Source organism: Bubalus bubalis, chromosome 3 (genome assembly GCF_019923935.1).
Source record: "Bubalus bubalis isolate 160015118507 breed Murrah chromosome 3, NDDB_SH_1, whole genome shotgun sequence".
Lineage (NCBI taxonomy): Eukaryota > Metazoa > Chordata > Mammalia > Artiodactyla > Bovidae > Bubalus > Bubalus bubalis.
Genome location: NC_059159.1, coordinates 11,285,505 through 11,304,601, shown reverse-complemented (window position 1 = coordinate 11,304,601; position 19,097 = coordinate 11,285,505). Strand labels below are relative to the sequence as shown.

The following is a 19,097-nucleotide window of genomic DNA, read 5'->3' as shown; positions in this document are numbered from 1 at the left end:
TGTAACAAAAGGGGATTTGAGAGTTATGAGACAGGTCAGCAGGAAATATCCAGAAAGACGCACAGAAAGAACAAAACCTGAAAACAACCCACTGAACAGAACACAAAAAACATGGGACACAGGGAAAGGACAAACATACTCCAATCGAGTTCCAGGAGAGAAGGGACACAGGTGGTATCTGAAGTGATAATAACAAAAAACATCAAGCCATGGGATCAAGAAGTGCCAAAAAGGATAAATATACAGTCAACCAACCCAAGAACACCTCAGTGAAATGATGAAAACCAAGAAAGAAGCTTTTAAACCAATGTTGGGTGGGGGGAACCTCAGAAAAACAAATATTAAGACTCATAGCCAACTTTTTAACAGAAAGGACAGAAGCCTAAAGATGAGGGGGATACACTTTTAAACTTGTTTTAACTGGAAAAAACAAAATCAAACCACCACCAACAAAAAGCCTTTACATGAAAAGAAAGAAACTGCTATAGAATTCTACACCCAGTTCCAATCCCTGGTCCAAGGAACTAAGATCCTACATGCTGCACAGCACAGCTTAAAAAAAAAAAAAAAGAAACAAAAACCACTCACCTCTAAAAAGATCATCTGACTTTAATCGTTAATACAGACTTTTCTGTTTCATTAGATAAATAAGAATAAACCCATGTTAGAACAAGAGCATTTTAAAGCTGCAGTGAATTTTAGAGATTTATCCAAGGTCGCAATTATTCAGTGGGATTAAACAGGTCTCCCAACTCTCAGGCAAATGCTGTGCTGTTAAGGAGTTATCATTAACTAAAGAACAGCTTTTGTAAAACAAAGCAATTTCTTTATGGTGATGGAGGCAGGAACACCCTCTCCCAACACTAAGTTACCCCAGACTGCACTCCCTTTGAGTTCCATATCGGTAACTCTAGGGAAAGTACAGAAAAGTAGACACGACTAGTTAGATGGTCAACTTTCTAAAAAGAGGATTGTAAACTGATGCTCACTTCCATTATCTGCAATTCTCATCATTGAATTGGGTGGTCACTTACCTATTTTTTATGTATTAAAAACAATGACTTTCCATATTGATGAAAATACTAAACTTGTAAGTAAAATCACCATTTCCTCTCATTTGAGGCTATACCAAGAACCTACTGCATTCAGCCAAAGTGGCCCTTCACCCAACTGTAACCTACAGCCAGCTGGAATCTACACTGCACGTACACACCCTCAAAGCACCTAGGCCACTTGGACAGGTATCACTTAATTTTAGAATGAGTTTAGGATGATTAGCCCATCTCTATTCTTTGGGCAGTAATCCCTTTAAGACAGGCTATTACCTTCCCACTACAGGATCCCAACCTAGACAGCATATTAAAAACCAGAGACATTACTTTGCCAACAAAGGTCTGTTTAGAAAAAGCTATGGTTTTTCCAGTAGTCATGTATGGATGTGAGAGTTGGACTATAAAGAAAGCTGAGTGCTAAAGAATTGATGCTTTTGAACTGTGGTGTTGGAGAAGACTCTTGAGAGCCCCTTGGACAGCAAGGAGATAAAACCAGCCAATCCTGAAGGAAATCAGTCCTGAATATTCACTGGAAGCACTGGTGCTGAAGCTGAAACTCCAATACTTTAGCCACCTGATGTGAAGAACTGACTCACTGGAAAAGACCCTGATGCTGGGAAAGACTGAAGGCAGGAGGAGAAGGGGATGACAGAGGGTGAGATGGTTGAATGGCATCATCAAATCAATGGACGTGAGTTTGAGCAAGCTCTGGGAGTTGGTGATGGACAGGGAAGCCTGGAGTGCTGCATTCTATGAGGTCACAAAGAGTTGGACACGTCTGAACAACTGAACTGAACAGGATCCCTCACATGAACATTTAAGGTGCTATCCATGACCAGTGTTTTTGTTTTTGTTTTTTTGAGATGCTTATCTTTTTTTTTCCCTTAGAATATTCAATAAAACACTTTCCTTCCACTAAGACAACATCATAATTTCTCATCAGTTGTTGTCTTAGGTTAAATGCCCCTAACAAGCTTAGCTATTTCGATGCTTGGAGTTGGTAAACAAAGTTAAAGGAACAGGTTTGCTGAGCAGAGACCTCCTAGCACCACCCCCCGACACACACTGCCTCAGGTGACTATATAAACTGCACTGCCCTAGGGGTGCTGCCCTCAGGGTGGTGCTCCCCACTGCACAGCTCTCAGAGGGACCAGCCCTCCCCATTGACTTAAACGAATCTCTATGGAGAAAATGAAGGCTGCCCCCAAGATGTAAAGGGCTGAAGGAAGGCCTCAGGCAACAGCCTCTATGGCTGCTCACATCACACACACACACACACACACACACACACACACACACACACACACTCTCTCTCTCTCTCTCTCACACACACACACACACACACACACAAATAAGAGAGCCCAAAAGTGGCAGAACAAACTGCATATGGATTTCACAAAGCCAGTAACATGTGTCCTTCTGCTTCACACAGTCCCATTCCTACACTAAGTGATACTTGGAGAACAGCTATTTTAAATCAGATGCCTATTACTAAAGTCACACAGAGTCATGATTTTTAAATACAAGGGATAAAGGACTTACGGTAAAAGTAAGCATCTACCCCAAACTCACCATGACAAACGTTTTGTGCATCATTTCGGGGAGTACCTGTGTAACTACATGTTGGTGGGACTAGAAGTAATCAATAGAGCAAGATGCCACAAAGTAAATGGAGAAGGAGAAAAACTAAGGCAGCCGCAGGCTCATCTCCCATCACATTGACTCCAGGGCATTTGAACAAATGGAAGGATGGGCAGATCAAGTGATCAGGGACCGACCGACCAATCGATCTACTCATACATACACACAAACACTTCCATGTACACACACATCACACACACCTACACTATTAATTTGATGAGAAGAAACAGTTGAATTTCTCTAAGTTACACATGTATTTTCTAAGACTGCTGAATACATTTTCTTCTTGTGCTTTGCTTATTAAATTTATCATATTCCAGTACCTTTTCATAATAGAAGTCAAATAGCCTGAGAGTTCTGTGTTCCTCCAAAGTTTGAAATCTTTTGGAGGAAGAAGTGGGAGAAGACCTCTGTGATAACATTCTCTATTTCTTCTATATTGACTGATTTATTTTGAGTTTCTATCTTTTCTGAGGTCAGTTATGGACATTTGATTTTCCTAGAAAATCATGCCTTTCACAAAGGTTTTCCAACTTGTTTACAAAGGTTTGCAAAGTACTCTTTGATGACTCTTTAAATTTCCTCAAATCTTGAGCTATTTCTCCTCAATAATCTAGGTTCTCTCCTTGATTTTTACTGAAATTTGGCTGAAAATTTTTAAAATCAAAACAAAACATAACTAAGAATCCATCAAGGAACCTACCCTACATTCAGATCTTTAAAGGAGAAACTTCCGGGACTTCTCTGGTGGTCCAGTGGATAAGACTCCACACTCCCAATGCAGGGGGCCAGGTTTGATCCCTAGTCAGGGAACTAGATCCCTCAGGCCACAATTAAGAGTTTGCAGGCCACAACTAAATGATTTGGCATGCCAGAACTAAGAGCTGGCAAAGCCAAATAAAACACATTTTTTTAATAGAGAAAGAGAAACTTCCTTGATGACACTGACACAAGTCCTATATGAGCCTCTTGGTTGGGCCACGTGCTCTACATCCTGTTCACAGCATTATTCACAAAAGCCAAAAGGTGGATACAACCCAAATGTCCTTCAACAGATGAATAAACGAAATGTGGTCTAACTAACCAATGGAATCTAATTCGCCTACAAAAAGGACTGAGTTACTAATACATACAGCAACATGAACCACATGGATGAACCTTGAAAGCATCACACTAAGTGAAAGAAGTCAGACACATAAGGCCACATATTATATGATCCCATTTATAATTTTATGCTATGTGAATTTTATCTTAATTTTTAAAATAAATATCTACTGTATATCACACTAACAAGTAACTCCTTGACATTTAAGAGGGGCTATTCAGAAGACTCTGTGAAGCCCCAACTCACATATATCACTGTGACATACAGTTTAACCCTATAAAATGAAATCAAGATAACAGGAGTGGCCATTTCACTCTAATCCATTCTCATTTCGCCCTTGATCAGCACTCTGTAGTTTGGCTGGAATATAATTTGACAACTCTTCTCAGTTACACATGGTGAGCATACGGTGGGCTCCCTGCCATCTCTAAATTTCACATTCCATTCTTTAAAGCACCACCATCTTCTACTTTCTTAGAACCAAGCACTTCCTCAGACATCTTTATTTCCATCCACGCACATCCTCCAGAGCTGTTTACACAGGGTTCTGCATCCTGGGCCTCCAGGTTAACTCGGAAACAGTCTTACACATGAAATTTGTGAATGCCAAGCTGCGGTTTTAGTCCTCAAACTGACAGCATTTGGTCTTCATTTGCAATCTGTCACACACAGAGAGATAACTGTCTTGTTAAAAGGAACAAGAAGATGAGAGATGACGTCTGGGAGTAGCTTGTTAAGGACAGAGTTAAGGCCGTGTTTGTCTCTGAAAAGTCGATCCTTCAAGTAGGTCAGTTCATAGAGGACAGTGGGGAAAGGAGTCAGCCAGGCAGGAGAGGGGACCTGGAGAGAGGGGGTACCCCTGAGCGATGCACTTCACTCAAAGGGCCTCCACTCTCAAGGAAGGTAGGGATCTGCCCATAGCACTGTGGCGCCTCATTCCCCCATTAAGCTTACTTTCACATTTAGGTGACTGTATATACTCCATGGGGTCGCAAAGAGTTGGACATCAGTGAGCAACTTTCACTTTCACATTTAGGAATCTTAAAAGTTGAGTAGCAACTTCTTAAAGTGACATTTCTAGAAAGTAGCAAAGCCAAAATTCAACAAGCCCAGGTTCTCTGCCGGGTGACAAGGCCATGAACTCACCCCTCCCCAGAAAGAGTCAGAGTTCTAGTCTCATGACAGGCAGTTCATCCTCCAGATGGCTGCAAAACGATTTCCTTCTTCTTCTTTTATAATATTTGTTGTGTTTCTGAAAGAATGCCCAGGTCAGACCTGTGAATGCTGGTGGAGGGATGGCCAGGCCCGTAAGCTGTCTTAGGAAAAGTAATGGGAGATGGGAGTTGGTAGGGGGAGTTTGGAATATAATTTGACACCTCTTCTCAGTTACACATGGTGAGCATACGGTGGGCTTTGCAGAACCTACACTCCACATCCAGAGGCTGGTTCCACTCCCATGGCCTCTGGGAACAGGGAAAGACAGGAGGTATGTGGGCAGGGCTAAAGAGGACGCATTTGGCTGATGACCATAAATCAGAATTCACACTGAACACGGTACATGCAAAAGCTGTCAGGTGAGCAGTGATTGAAAAAAGGGGTGAAGATGAAGTTTGGGAACACTGTCAAGGCCAAAGGAAAATATAAATAAAATGTTTGTCACAGGTACAAATCTTAATGTTCAGGGCAGAAAAGACTTGGGTTAACAGTGAAACTGTCAGAACACAACAGTTAACCCCAAGAACACCAGAAGTCTTTGTCTACACTGTCATGCAAATTTAATGAGTACTGGATGTAAAGTGCTTCACACCAGATACTGAATTATGTAAACTGTGAGCCACCCATCCTCAATTCTGCCTTTGGCTATGAGTCCTCCTTTGCAGTCTGTCACAAAAACACAAACAAGGTGGCTAAAGCCCAACCTTGGGATCCAAGAAAAGGAAAGGGCCAATGAAGGGAAGCAGAGGGAGACATGGCTGGCCTAGGGGACAGCAGAATGGGAGTGACAGTGTGATGCTGGCGTTAGGGCGGCCCTCAATCTGCCTTACGGGGCATTTCCACTGGCTGAACTGCAATGTCATTTGGGACTCGCGTCATGACGTGACCCCAAGCAGAGTCACTACAAGAAATAACCCACCTTGGTCTATTCTACAGATCTCTTCAGAGCACCTCCCAGGTGGGAAACACAGCCCAAACTTTCTTCTGTGAGTTTTTTTAATTGGCTCTGAAAAGCCCAAGAAAAGGCGGAGCCCACTTACATGAGGTTTTCTACTGCATCCCAGTAGAGAACACATTCCACAGCACTGAAGGGGGCAGGTAAGGACAGTTGTCTGTATTAACAATACCTGCTGCTCTGCCCCTGCTCTCACCCACAATGGGGCAGGCACCACAGCCTGTGGGCCACAAGCCCTGTGACCACCCCAGGAAGGAGGCCAGCAGGGGCAAGTCACCCAGCAGTACAGTGAGCTTCAAAGCCCGACCCAGCAAACTGAACTGAGAGCCCATTCCCTAACACTCACCAGTTCAACGGTCAATCCCCAAAATGCCTGGCAGCTGAATTCCTCCTCCCAGAGGAGGGCAGGCTGAGCTGTCAGGCTCATTTCCGGGAGCAGTCAGGAGCCTAAGTCCAGCATCTTAACCACAACCCCACCAGGAAACACTGCTGCACAGTGTCAGGGTCTGCCAACAGCAGCTGCGCCTAAACCCCGAAGATAAGCCAACAAATGCCCAAAACGTGAAGAAAGTTGTCCACTGGCCCTGTCATTCCCCTTTCCTCCAAACTCTCTCCTCCACCACAAGGTACAATCATGGCTGCAATTCATTTGCACATGCTCTGAGAAGATGCAGGCAACTCTGTGACCAAAACTGAAGGAAAGGGCAATGGTCACTTAAAACACAACAATTATCTCTGCTTTGATGACGGACCAGGTGGTGGAGGGTCACTTTGTTCCAGGCAGATGCCTACCCCTATACATACTCCGCCTGGTGGGCAACACTCTGAAAATACGTCTTTCTAACAGCAAAACCAACTTTCCAACTTTCATCCCTTGACCACCTGATAGACTTGAGAGGCACAATGAACTGAAGGCAAGGCTGAAATTGAGCCTCTGCTACGTGCCATGCAGCAAATGTCCTGCATGTGGTACCTAAGAACAGTCCCCAGAGGACTAACTGAGGTTGTGGAGCACCTTGGCTTCCTGGAGCCCCCCCAACCACTGCACGAGTCCCCATGGCCTGGCTGGAGCAGGGTGCATCACAGCAAAGCACCACAGGGCACTCTTCATCCCCTTTCACAGGTATGCACACAGGACATAATGGGCTAAGTAAGGGTCATTTCAGACACTTGCTGGCACTGGAAGTCTTGCTAAATGCCTTCACTAACCTTAGGAAGTTATGAATATTCCCACTACCTTTGTTTTCAAGCCACCCAGGAAAACGGCCCAAGGAAAGGTGCTGTGGTCTTGATGGCAGTTTGGAAACTCTTTGGGGAAAGAACAGGAGAGCGACAGGACCCTTTGTTTGCCATCTTCCCCTGGCCCTAGTGCCTAAATCACACCTTGTACTAAACTGCCAGAACCCCCAATTTGTTTGTTAAGTCTTAAAAAGATAAATTCTTCACTGTAGATGCTCAGCTTTATAATCTCCTGATCCATCTCCCAATAAAACTTTCAGTTGAGACTTATGATGAACTGAGTGAGGTTTATTTAACTGCAGGATTTTCAGCTGAAACAACAGTTGGCATTTTTCCTTCAAGCTCCCGCAGAAACACAAATTTATGTACCTACAAGGTAATAAGGCAAAGTCTTAAATTTAATCAGAAGAAATATTTCACCTGTGGCATACTGATAAATTATTTAGAAAAGGAGGGGCTCAATTGGCCTGGCAAGGAAATCTGGGCCAGATACTCCGGAAGCTTCAGACAAAAACATCATCATCAAGGTTTCTCTAAACTCCTTCTTCACCCCAAAACACCTTTATCAAAATGTTTAATCTTGAACAATCAAAGCCAGAAAAGTAGAAGCTTTCTACTAGGAGGAAAAACTAGAAGCATTTTAACACCAGGAAGGAAATCAGCTCATCAAAGTACCACTCTGATGACGCTGACACGCTTCCAGTAGTTTATTCTCTGCACTCCCTGGAAGGGAGGGAGACGGCAGGATTCCCCAGCCTGCTCCCTTCCACGGCAATGTGGAGGCCTCCGAGGATTTCCACAAACATTAATGAAAATGACCTTATTTCCAGTGGCCCAACCTTTGTGAGTCTTGCAGTACAGGATACACAGAGAGAGAGAAAACCAGATCTATGGGTATCGACATCAAAGGTCTAGAAATTTAATAACATTCCCATTGTTTTATTGCAGATGCAATCAACCTCTCTTTATTACTGCAGAAAACTCGAGAGCCCTGTAGAGTGCAATGAAATGGTGTGTGTTTCGCTCTGCAATGTTTCAAAGGACCCTGATTTACAGTTAGAAAGCAGGCGCCCACACGTAAACATCTGAGCTTGGTGACTGCCTTTTGTTTTGCGCAAACTCTATGAGGCAGCATGAGGCTGCCACCACACTCTGAGAACCACCCCATCAGATGCCAGGTTCCTTCCCTCCTGTAAACCCACGTGAAGGTGTGCAGGGCAGAAAAGTGTGCACCTGCATCAGGACATGTACTATTACTGCCCAGTGCATGTGGCACAGCCCCATGACTGACACCAGTCAGTCAGTCAGGTATCTGGCTGCACCCTTACCTTAGGCTTGTCTCTGAAATACACAAGTCCCACTAACTAACTGTTTGTAGCAGAAACACTGTAAACATTTTATAGTACTTAAAAATGAATGTAATGGTCTTGGCATTCAAAAAAGAAAACATTAAGTATTCATTGTTGTGGTTCTGCTTCCTGAATGCAAGCAAAAAGATACCATCCTGTTGCATGAACTGCTTCTTACTAGGCTACAGCTGATACTTTATTCCAACTCTACTTTATAAACCAACCCAGATGGAATCCCACCGCACTAGTATATTGGCACCTTTGCCAAGGCTTCCAATAATCTGGAAACATTCTCCCTCACCAGCCCTTTGAACCATCTCTCTTTCAAAAAGTTACTTTGGAGATCTTGAAACCCCATTAACTTTAACAAATTTTCTCAGACTAACAACCATCCTTCCAGAGGACTACACCCCATTGTACCACTGCTGGCCACCTGTGTCCTGGGAAGGTAATTTCTCAGTCCTATGTGTGATTCCACACTGTCATTTTAGGCTCTGCAATCATTTCTCTCTATATTAATGCTGCCTGCTTTACATGCTAATGCCTCTTCTAGATAGCATGGAAGAGCTTTGCTTACAGGCAGTAATTTAGATTAAAAATAATAATGATCCTACTTTAGAAGATTCCATTTACTGTTAGCTAGCATGAACTTGCTGATACCTACCAAGCTAAACTAATAATAAAGCTAGTAGTAAATCAACTCTTAGCACACGAAAAAAAAAAAATTGTAAATCACACCAAATGGAATAAACATAAAATGCCTTGATATATTAAACATGCATTCTGAAAAACTGTATCTTCTATGTAGTAATTCTTTAAAAGGAAGAAAGAATTAAACCAGCAGAGACCCTTCCTATGAAGAATACAATCAGTAGATCTGAATTGATCTGGTAATGTTCTTTCTTAAATGTGTCTAGCAAAGAGAAAACAGAAAGTCAAACCCAGAGGAAGGTCAGAAGTAGCTAAGTCAGAAAGGCATTCTTTTACACTTGAGCAATGCTGGTTCTCAACCTTCCATCTGCCAGGAGCATCACATCTTCCAGTGTCACCTGTGCATGTTGTCCCACATGGACCGTAAGGTGTGTCTGAGCCTCTGAGAGCACTCACCCCTAAGTGTCTGTCTAGCCTGGAGTACTTTCAAACTCCTCAAAGAAGCTATTTTCTACTGATAACACCAGGCATCTCAATTATTTTTAAAGGACCACACCATCTAAATCTTACTGGTCCTCATCCAAGCCCCAAACACACTGCACTCTAAAGAAAAATGCTACTGAATTTTTGTATAAGCCATCAAGAATAACAAATCTGAGGGAGGAAAAAGCAAAACCTTTAGACATAGATGAAACTCTCTACTAAGAATTCTAAATTCTTGTTCTAAAGAACAAGAATCCAAGAGGTTTCCCTGGTGGCTCAGTGGTAAAGAATCCACCCGCCAATGCAGGAGACCCGGGTTCAATTCCTGATCTGAGAAGATCCCACATGCCACGGAGCAACTAAGCCCATGCACCACAACTACTGAGCCTGTGCTCTAGAGTCCTAGAGCTGCAACCACTGAGTCCAAAACTTCTGAAGCCTGCAAGCCTAGAGCCTGTGCTCCACAAGAGAAGCCACAGCAATGAGAGGCCCACACACTGTAACTAGAGACTAGCCCCTGCTCTCTGACACAAGAGAAAGCCTGCAGCAGAAATGAAGATCCAGCACAGCCAAAAATAAATTTAAAAAGAAAATGAGTAAGACTCCATTATTACTTGACTTGACAAGTTAGGGATGCAAAGCACAAGGACACACCTGAGGCACAGAGATGTTTCATGACATTAGTCACCTGATACCGTGAGCAAAAGCAGAAATTACCAAGGGCACCATCACAGGCAGGAATATATTCATTCCTGGCTATTCTCTTCTCTAGGAATGTAAATAATCCATGTGGAATTCCCGAATTCCAGATCACATGGATAAATGATCCACAAACAAAAATCCTAAGCAGGCAAATGTTCGCCGGTTCTCTGAGACGTTGGCTCCCATTAGGCTCATAACCCTAAAAGCAGAAGCAAAGGCCCACAGGAGGCACGATGACAGTGCCACTAGCTCAAACCCCCACCCCCATCCCATTCCGTCCTGTAGAAAATTCCAGAACCAGCGTCACACAAAGCTGTATGGAAAGGAATCTCCATAAACACCCCAGATTTCTAATTTTCTATTAGAATTATTAAATCTTCAAACTAGTTAATGAGAAAGACTAAAGAAAATAGGTCTTTGGGTGGTTTACAAATAAATTCAGATCTTAAAGGCAATTTGACACAGTTATATTCTATGCCACATTTCTTTCTTTAAAAAAAGTTTAAGATATAGGCAACAAAAGACCCAGTAATTGGTAACTGTCTCCTTAAAAAGAACCTTATCTTTTGATTCAAAGACAAAGCATATGATAGGTGTCATCTTTTGAATGTTGACTGCTTTTTTTCTCAACTATTTGAAAATTGAAGATGGGAGAAATAGCTATAACTAGTTGAGGTTACAGAGTATTACTGAAAATACATTTCCTGTGCAAAATAAAAACTGCGATTTAAGAGTAATATGAAAAATACTTTTTTCCTAAACATTTCGTGGGAAAGCTGAGGCAAAATAAAAATTAGACCATCCGATCAAAGACTCACACTAAGGCATGTGCTTCCTTATCAATCTATGGAGCACGTCAACAGACAGAAGAGGGAGGCAGGCCTGCCGTAGGGAGTGTCCCATCACTGGATTGTACGAGGAGAGAATCTGGATTCAAAGACTGTTTGAAAGCAAGAAACTAGATTTCTCCGTAAGAAAGAAAAAGAAGAGCAAATAAAGAGCTTACCCTTGGCTGCCAGTTCTCGTACTGCTTCTGTAGATTTGCACCAATGGTTTCCAGAGCTTTCTGAGGACCCATCGACAGAGGATCTGGGAAAGCAATGAGAAGGAGAAAGTTTTTTATTTGTTCATTTCCTCCTTGCTAAACCTCTCTTTCAGAGTTTCCTCTTAGACAATTCACTTCAAAGTCACCTTTGACTAAAGACAACACAACAGAGCCTGAGGTTTACCTGTGTTTAGCCTGACTTACAGAACTACTAAGCCTTCTTGGGAGGCTAAGAAACCACAACTCTCCATCTTTCTAGGGAAAACTGGTTTTATTACTGGTCCCGTGATTGTTTCCTTTCATCCACATTTGTCATTTTAGCACCTATGGTGCTCTTAACGAGAATGAAAGAAGAGTGTAAAAAAAGCCAGCTTAAAACTCAATATTCAAAAAACTAAGATCATGGTATCCAGTCCTATCACTTCATGGCAAATAGAAGGGGAAAAGGTGGAAGCAGTGACAGATTATTTTCTTGGGCTTCAAAATGACTGAGGACAGTGACTGCAGCCATGAAATTAAAAAATGCTTCCTCCTTGGAAGGAAAGCAATGACAAACCTAGGCAGTGTATTAAAACGCAGAGATATACTTGCCAACAAAGGTCCATCTAGTCAAAGCCACGGTTTTTCCACTAGTCACGTACAGATGTGAGAGTTGGACCATAAAAAAGGCGGAGAGCTGAAGAACTGATGCTTTCAAATTGTGGTGCTAGAAAAGACCTTGAGAGTCTCTTGGACTGCAAGAAGATCAAACCAGTCAGTCCTAAAGGAAATTAATCCTGAATATTCACTGGAAGGACTGATTCTGAAGCTCCAATACTTTGGCCACCTGATGCGAAGAGATGACTCACTGGAAAAGACCCTGGTGCTGTGAAAGCTTGAAGGACAAAGGAGGAGATGGCAGAGGATTAGATGGTTAGGTAATATCACTGACTCAATGGACAATCTAAGCAAACCCCAAGAGATAGTGAAGGACAGGGAGGCCTGGCGTGCTGCAGTCCATAGGGTCAACAAAGAGTTCAGACTTAGCAACTGAACAACAATAACAAAACTGTGTAACAATGCAAAAGGAAGCAGAAAACAGTTTCAACAAATAGCTGGTTATGTCCTGGGTGTGAAGACCAAGAGAGTAACTGCCAGCTGGTCTGAAAGCCTCTAACTCCTGTACCCTCACTTCCACACAGTGACCTTGTGGTCAGTGCTCTGGCCACAGCTAATCTGTGGCTAAGAGAACAGAAATGGTTTCCTCTGTAAACAGATAAAGGCCTGTCCAGAAGTCACACTGATCAGGGGCAGCTCTTAGACACATCCTCTAAAGAATCACAACAAAGACAACCGGAGGGAGGGAGTTCCAAAGGCCCACGGTGGGGAGGATGAAACGCATACCGTCCTCAGACTGCACCCTCCGGAAAGCCCGGCCCCCACCTGCCCCTTCCTCCCTTGGCTGCTCCCAGGGGGGCATGTCAAAAGTGTGTGGGAGCCAGAGAGAGCCGCACCGTGCTTCTCCATGCACCTCACCCACGGCCCTCATCAGCAGTGGCAGCCCCACAGCAGCACGCACTCTTCTTCCCCCCGTCTTGGGTCAAAATACGGCCACCTGAGGGGAGAGCAGGGACAGCTACAGTAGTCCATCAGGCTACGATCAACAAAGTGAGGCTTTGTTGGCATCCAAACCACAGGAGTCGCTGTGGTCAATTAGTTTTATGGTTTCCTCCCAATAATATGACAGGGAATGGGAGGGGGGAGGGGAAGAGAGGGAAAGGATGAGGACAACTGAAATGGTGCATTTAATATGACATTTACTAAAATAAACAACTAAACAACTTAAGTAAACTAAAACAAAATCCCAGGTGGATACTGCTGACAATTTTGTCAATCTGACATGGGGTGAAGTAAATTTAAAATTGTAGTTCTATCTGAACAAAACACTTCTCTTCAAATGCCTTCACAGGTTTCTACTTAATGAATGAAGGATTAGTGAGTGAGTAGGCGGGTGGGTGGGTGGGTGGGTGGATAAATGGAAAGAAGGAAAAGTAGACGGTAACTGGCGTTTGTATAAAATTTTAGCTCTTCATAAATCTTGCCTGCAAGCTCTTCAGCATAACCCTCTGTATTTCATGATGCTTAGAACTTGACATTGACATGGACTTAGTCCAACGTACCTCATAACAAAGAAGAGAAAGCTGAAGCTTAAAGTGGTCAGACAACTTGGTCCAAGGTCACAAAGGTTCTTGGTGGTGCTGGCATTCAGCCAATGTAAGAAGTGGAGTCTTTTTTTTACCTCCCATCTTCTCCACATTTACACAACCTGACTACCACGTTCTACCCAATTTTCCTTCAAAAGAGCCTGCTCTCCATCACTACGCCTACACTGGCCATTACATGATGGTCACCACCCCCATCAACTATGGTGGTGTTGGTCCCACCTGCAGCTTCTCATGTTGACACTATAGAGATTCCCTGCTCCCAGTCAGTTCCCAAAGATGCTACAGGGGACAGAGGGCAGAGGGCAGGGAGCACAGTAGGGCTCACTGACCTGTCTCCTCTCAACCCACCTGGAGACCAACCAGCATAGTGAGTCCTTCTAAAATACTGCTTCTATGATGTCACTCCCCACAAAAGGCCTACGGTGCCTCCTGAATGCTCCCACTTAGATAACATGCAATATCAGCAGAGCTAACAGACTCTGTCAAGACAGTGGAGGCTTGAGGCTGGGATGACTAGAAGGTGACAACAGACAAGATGGGCTTCTGGGCCACTGATAATACTGTTTCTTGATCTGGGTCTGCTCAGCTTGGGAAAAGTTATCAACTATATACTTGGATCAGTGTACCCTCCTATACACATGCTATGCACAGATGTTCAATCATGCCAACTCTTTGGGACCCAATGGACTGTAGCCCTCCAGGCTTCTCTGTCCCAGGGATTTCCCAGCAAGAATACTGAAGTAGGGTGCCATTCCCTTCTCCAGAGGATCTTCCTGACCAAGGGACTGAATCCACATCTCTTACATTTCCTGCACTGGCAGGTGGATTTTTTTAACCAGTAGCACCACCTGGGAACCCCACATATGCTATACTTTAACACAAATTAAAAATTTAAAAACATGCAGAACTCACTGCTCAAGGAACAACTGTACTTCTCCATAGCTTGTATTTAGTGGACATTTCCTAAGTATTTCTTCACTGAAAAATGAACAAGGTTTAAACCAAAAGTCATAAGAGCAAGAGGCCTAGGCACAGGCACAGGGTGCACCCAGCATCCAGCAGCAAAGCCCAGACAAGCCCAGCAAGCACTCCCAGGGCTGTGCCCACAGCCAGCTCCTTCCCCTCCCAGGGTTCATTCTCACCTCCCTGTGCAGCCCCCAACCCCCCATATGGCCTGTTCCAACTCCACCGTGTCTGCTGAGTTCGAGGGGCCTGTCTCTCTTGTACTGCTACTACTGCTGCTAAGTCACTTCAGTCGTGTCCGACTCTGTGCGACCCCATAGACAGCAGCCCACCAGGCTCCCCCATCCCTGGGATTCTTCAGGCAAGAACACTGGAGTGGGTTGCCATTTCCTTCTCCGATGCATGAAAGTGAAAAGTCAAAGTGAAGTCACTCAGTCATGTCCGACTCTTAGCGACCCCATGGACTGCAGCCCACCAGGCTCCTCCGTCCATGGGATTTTCCAGACAAGAGTACTGGAGTGGGGTGCCACTGCCTTCTCTCTCGTGCTGGTCTTGTCTAACACTAAATCCTAAGAAGCATGACTACATTCCTATATATACCTCTGCACTTAACAGGTAGGTCTCCACCTAACATCTGTTGACCAACTCAACTATCCGTCAGACGACAGGCTGTGAAAATGTCTGTAAAACCAAGAGCTGCACGCAAAGGCTTTTTTTAGCCTTTGCTAGCCTTTTAGCCCTACCACTATTTTTAGCTCATCGACACAGGTCTCTTAATATCCACATGTGGAGGGAAGAAGAAAATGCTTTTCTCTAAGAAGAAAAACAAAGTGCCTCCCAAATATTTTCTTAGGATAAGAGAATTCCCAAGCATCCAGTGAACTCACAGCCATCTTACCTCTGAAACACAGCTAATAGATGCAAAAGACATCAAGGCTAAATGTCGCTCCCTTCCCTTCAGCGCTCAGCTCATCTACACTCCGCTTTCAAACACTGATCCTCTCAGGTACAGAAGTGCTCTTCTTTAGTGGGATTGTTTTTAGTTTAATGTGGGGCCATAAAACAAAACAGCCTCTCCCCTGCTTCCCTGAGTGTCGCCTCCATGAAATAAAACAGCATCTTATTGTCTAGAGGGACACAGGGGCGGCACCCATGTCCGCACACCCACTCCTGCTGGGCAAGCCGGGGCCATGCGCCTTTCCCCCTCCCTCGCTGGAGCTGGAATCTGGGCCTTGGCTGTGCAGCAGTCCAGCAGGGAGGGCGGGCTGTCACTGCTGGGTAGCACAGTGCATCTTCTACTTACTTATCCTGGCACCACAGGAAAACATAAGGGCCACTTCGGGGACACTCAGGTACATCCTCTGAGCCTCTGGAAGTAGGACTCTCCCCAATGTGTGTGAAGACTGTAGGCACACAGGTACACAAAAAGGGACTAGAAAGTAAGAATTTGCCTATTTTTCAAATTTCCAGACCCCTTTTCCCTACGATCAGGGCAGTTTCAACCAGCAGTCTCGCCATTTGATGTGTGTCTGCAGCCATAAAGCAATGCATTAGTAATCCCCACCCAGCCCCATGCACAGAAGCATGGTTCTTTCCCCTCTCTGTTCCTCTCACAGAAGGAACAGAGGCAGAACAGATGTGGGAACAGCTCACGTTCCTACCCAGCACCTTGGCCTGTTGGGTGGGGTGGGGAGGTGCGTGCAGGCCGATGGTGGCTGCTCCTGGCTGTGAACAGTCCCCAAGTTGAGCCCTGTTCATGCCCCAGTTAATCGCCCTCCAGCCAAGAAGTGGGTGCCATTATCAGCTTCATTTTGCAGAGGAAACCAAGGCCCCAAATGGTTAAGTGACTGCTTGAGTGAAATAGCTGGAATGAATAAGCTGAGGTCATGATGAGTGCAAAAGCTTTTGATTTCTGGTAACACAGCACAAAATGCTAAGACCAAGTATAAAACATCAATTGCTGCCTTCTAAACGGGAGCATCTTTTTAGGTTATTAGAAGGTACCAAGCCCTAAAAGGGGTCTTCCTCAGGACTCCTTTCCCAGCCATGACATGCTCCAGGCATACCATCCTGAAAAAGGCAGAACCAACTTGTCATCAAGCCTAGATCTCCCTGCCTCACCAGCCAAGCCATGAGTTCAAGTCGAATAAATTGAAAGTCTGATAATGAAACATTAACACAGACAAAGCACCTCTTCCCCCAAAATGCTTATTAACTACAAAAGGGAAGGGGGGAATCTTACAGCTGAAGTCCAGGTACCAACTTAATCAAATGATAAGAGAGCTACATACCCAGCAATGAGATAAATTAAAGTCATGTGCCACCTGATAGGATCCACGGGGGAAGGTGGATCTCTTCCATGACACTCCTGCCAAAGAGGCATAAACAAAATGTAATCCCAAGGAACCACTGGGGACATTCTGCTAAACAGAGCGCCTATGACCTTCTAAGTGTCAAGGTCATGAAGGTTAAGGACTGAGGCCTGTTCCAGGCTGAATGAAACTAAATTAGGGACGTGTGAAGCAGGAAAGAGTCTTTGTGCCGTAAAGGACCTTATGGGGACACGTGGCAACCCTGAAAATGCAACCCAAGGCTTACCCGGTAGTGGCACATCCATGTTAATCCCCTGTCTGTGAGGACCAGGTTGTCATGAAAGAGAAAGTCTTGTACGTAGCAATCATACGTTAATAGATTTCGAAGTGACGGAGCATCATTTCAGCAGCTCACTTTCAAATGAATGAGGAAGAAAACTGCTTAGAGTGCCACATGCAACTTTTGAAAATGTTTTTTCAAAATAAAAATTAACAGATAGGCTGCCAGACACCATTACAAATTTGCTGATTCAAATCTCTAAGACTTTCCCCCTCCCTTATCCCATATTGTTGAAATCACCATAAGGACTTGCTTTTTAATAAAAGCCAAATGAAAAATTTTCAACTCACTAAAGGCAATATGCCCTGCTGAATTCAAAATCTATTGAAATGATTACAAAGTAGATTGCATATCTAAACTGCAGAAAAATTTTAAGACTATAACATTAAAAAATCTATTCGTTTGCTGATTTCACATCAAGAAGAAAGTAAGGGATTCTCTGCATTTTTATTAACACTGTCCCATAAATACGGATCAAAGAGACTACGTGAGATGTGAGGGAGGGTTCTTTGATTTCTCTTTGGGGGCAGGAGTGTAGAAAGCAAAGGATCCCTGGAGAATCTAATGAAAACCAAAGCCCCTCAGCCCAGAAGGTGCACTTCTCTACTCAGACACCACACTCACACAATCCCCAGGAGTGCACACTGGGATCTGGGCTGAGAAGTCTTATGCTAAAAACCTAACAGAAGAATAGTAACAGAGGGAGGAAACAGAAAACAACTGATTAAACGCAGCTTTGACAAGGGGTAAATGAAGTGGAAACAGTCAGTGGTGGCTAATAAGAAGTCAATTTCAATCGGCACAGTCACCAAGGGATGGCAGAGGGCCAAGAAAGCATCTAAGAAAACTGGCCACAGAAAACAGCTACTGTCACCGGGTTGGGAGGACAGGGGGCCTGTGCTGCAGGCAGGAGGCTGTGAGATAAAGGCTGTCATCCTAAGATACCCTCAAATAGTGAAACAGGTAAGTAAAGTGGGGGAAAAAACCTATTTCCCAATTCAGATTATAACAATTTGTAATTTTTACTGTTTAAAGCAGATAAAGGGAATTTCTGCTTTTGTTTAGACTAGAGAAAGCTGCAGAGAGGTGGGGTATGGATTGCCCCAATCCTACCAACAAGAGAACGCTGAAAATCCAATGATGGACACAAAGGAAACTCATACTGTGATGGCTTCACTGGTGAATTATACCAAAATTTACAGAAGAAATAATACCCAATTCAATACAAACTCTTCCTTGAAACAAGAAAGATGGGAATATCTCTCAACTTGTTTAATGAGACCAGCACTGTTTTGCTACCAAAACGAGACAAATATGTTGCAAGATGAGAAAACTATCGACCAACAACCCTTATAAGCAGAAATGCATGATTCCTTAATAGAATATTAGCAGTCAAATCCAGGAATATATGAAAAAGATAAAACAAGTGAAGCTTATGCCAGAAGGCTCAACAAGATCAATCCATATAATTCACCCCATCAACAGACTAAAAAAGAAAAGCCTGGTTATTATCTCATTAGATGTTGAGAAAACATCTGATAAGATTCAACATGGATTCCTAACAGAAACTATCAGCAAACTAAGAATAGAAGTGAACTTCTTAACTTAGAAAAGACATCAGAAAAAAACTTTGGCTAGTGTCCTTTCAGTGGTAGGAGCCTAAAGCTTTCTCCCTAATGTTTTCTCTCCAGAAACAAGTGAGGGTTGTGCTGCACCATTTCTAGTCAACAATGTGCTAAGATGCTCTGGGAGGGTGACGACAAAGAACAACTCCGCCTCCTCCTGGAGAGAGGCAGGTGGGACTCCGCGTTGCGCAACTGAGGCACCTGCGTGCAGGTATC

At 43.9% G+C, this 19,097-nt stretch overlaps 1 protein-coding gene across 5 annotated transcripts in view; it reads right to left on the bottom strand.

Annotated features, from left to right (window-relative positions):
* The window catches only part of RPTOR (regulatory associated protein of MTOR complex 1), a 325,171-nt gene that overhangs the window by 231,800 nt on the left and 74,274 nt on the right, over positions 1-19,097 (bottom strand). For all 5 annotated transcript variants that reach the window (XM_044938670.1, XM_006064164.3, XM_006064165.3 and 2 more), the window contains exon 3: positions 11,399-11,481. In XM_044938670.1, coding sequence (XP_044794605.1) covers positions 11,399-11,481 — 83 coding nt within the window. The remainder of the gene's footprint in view (positions 1-11,398; positions 11,482-19,097) is intronic.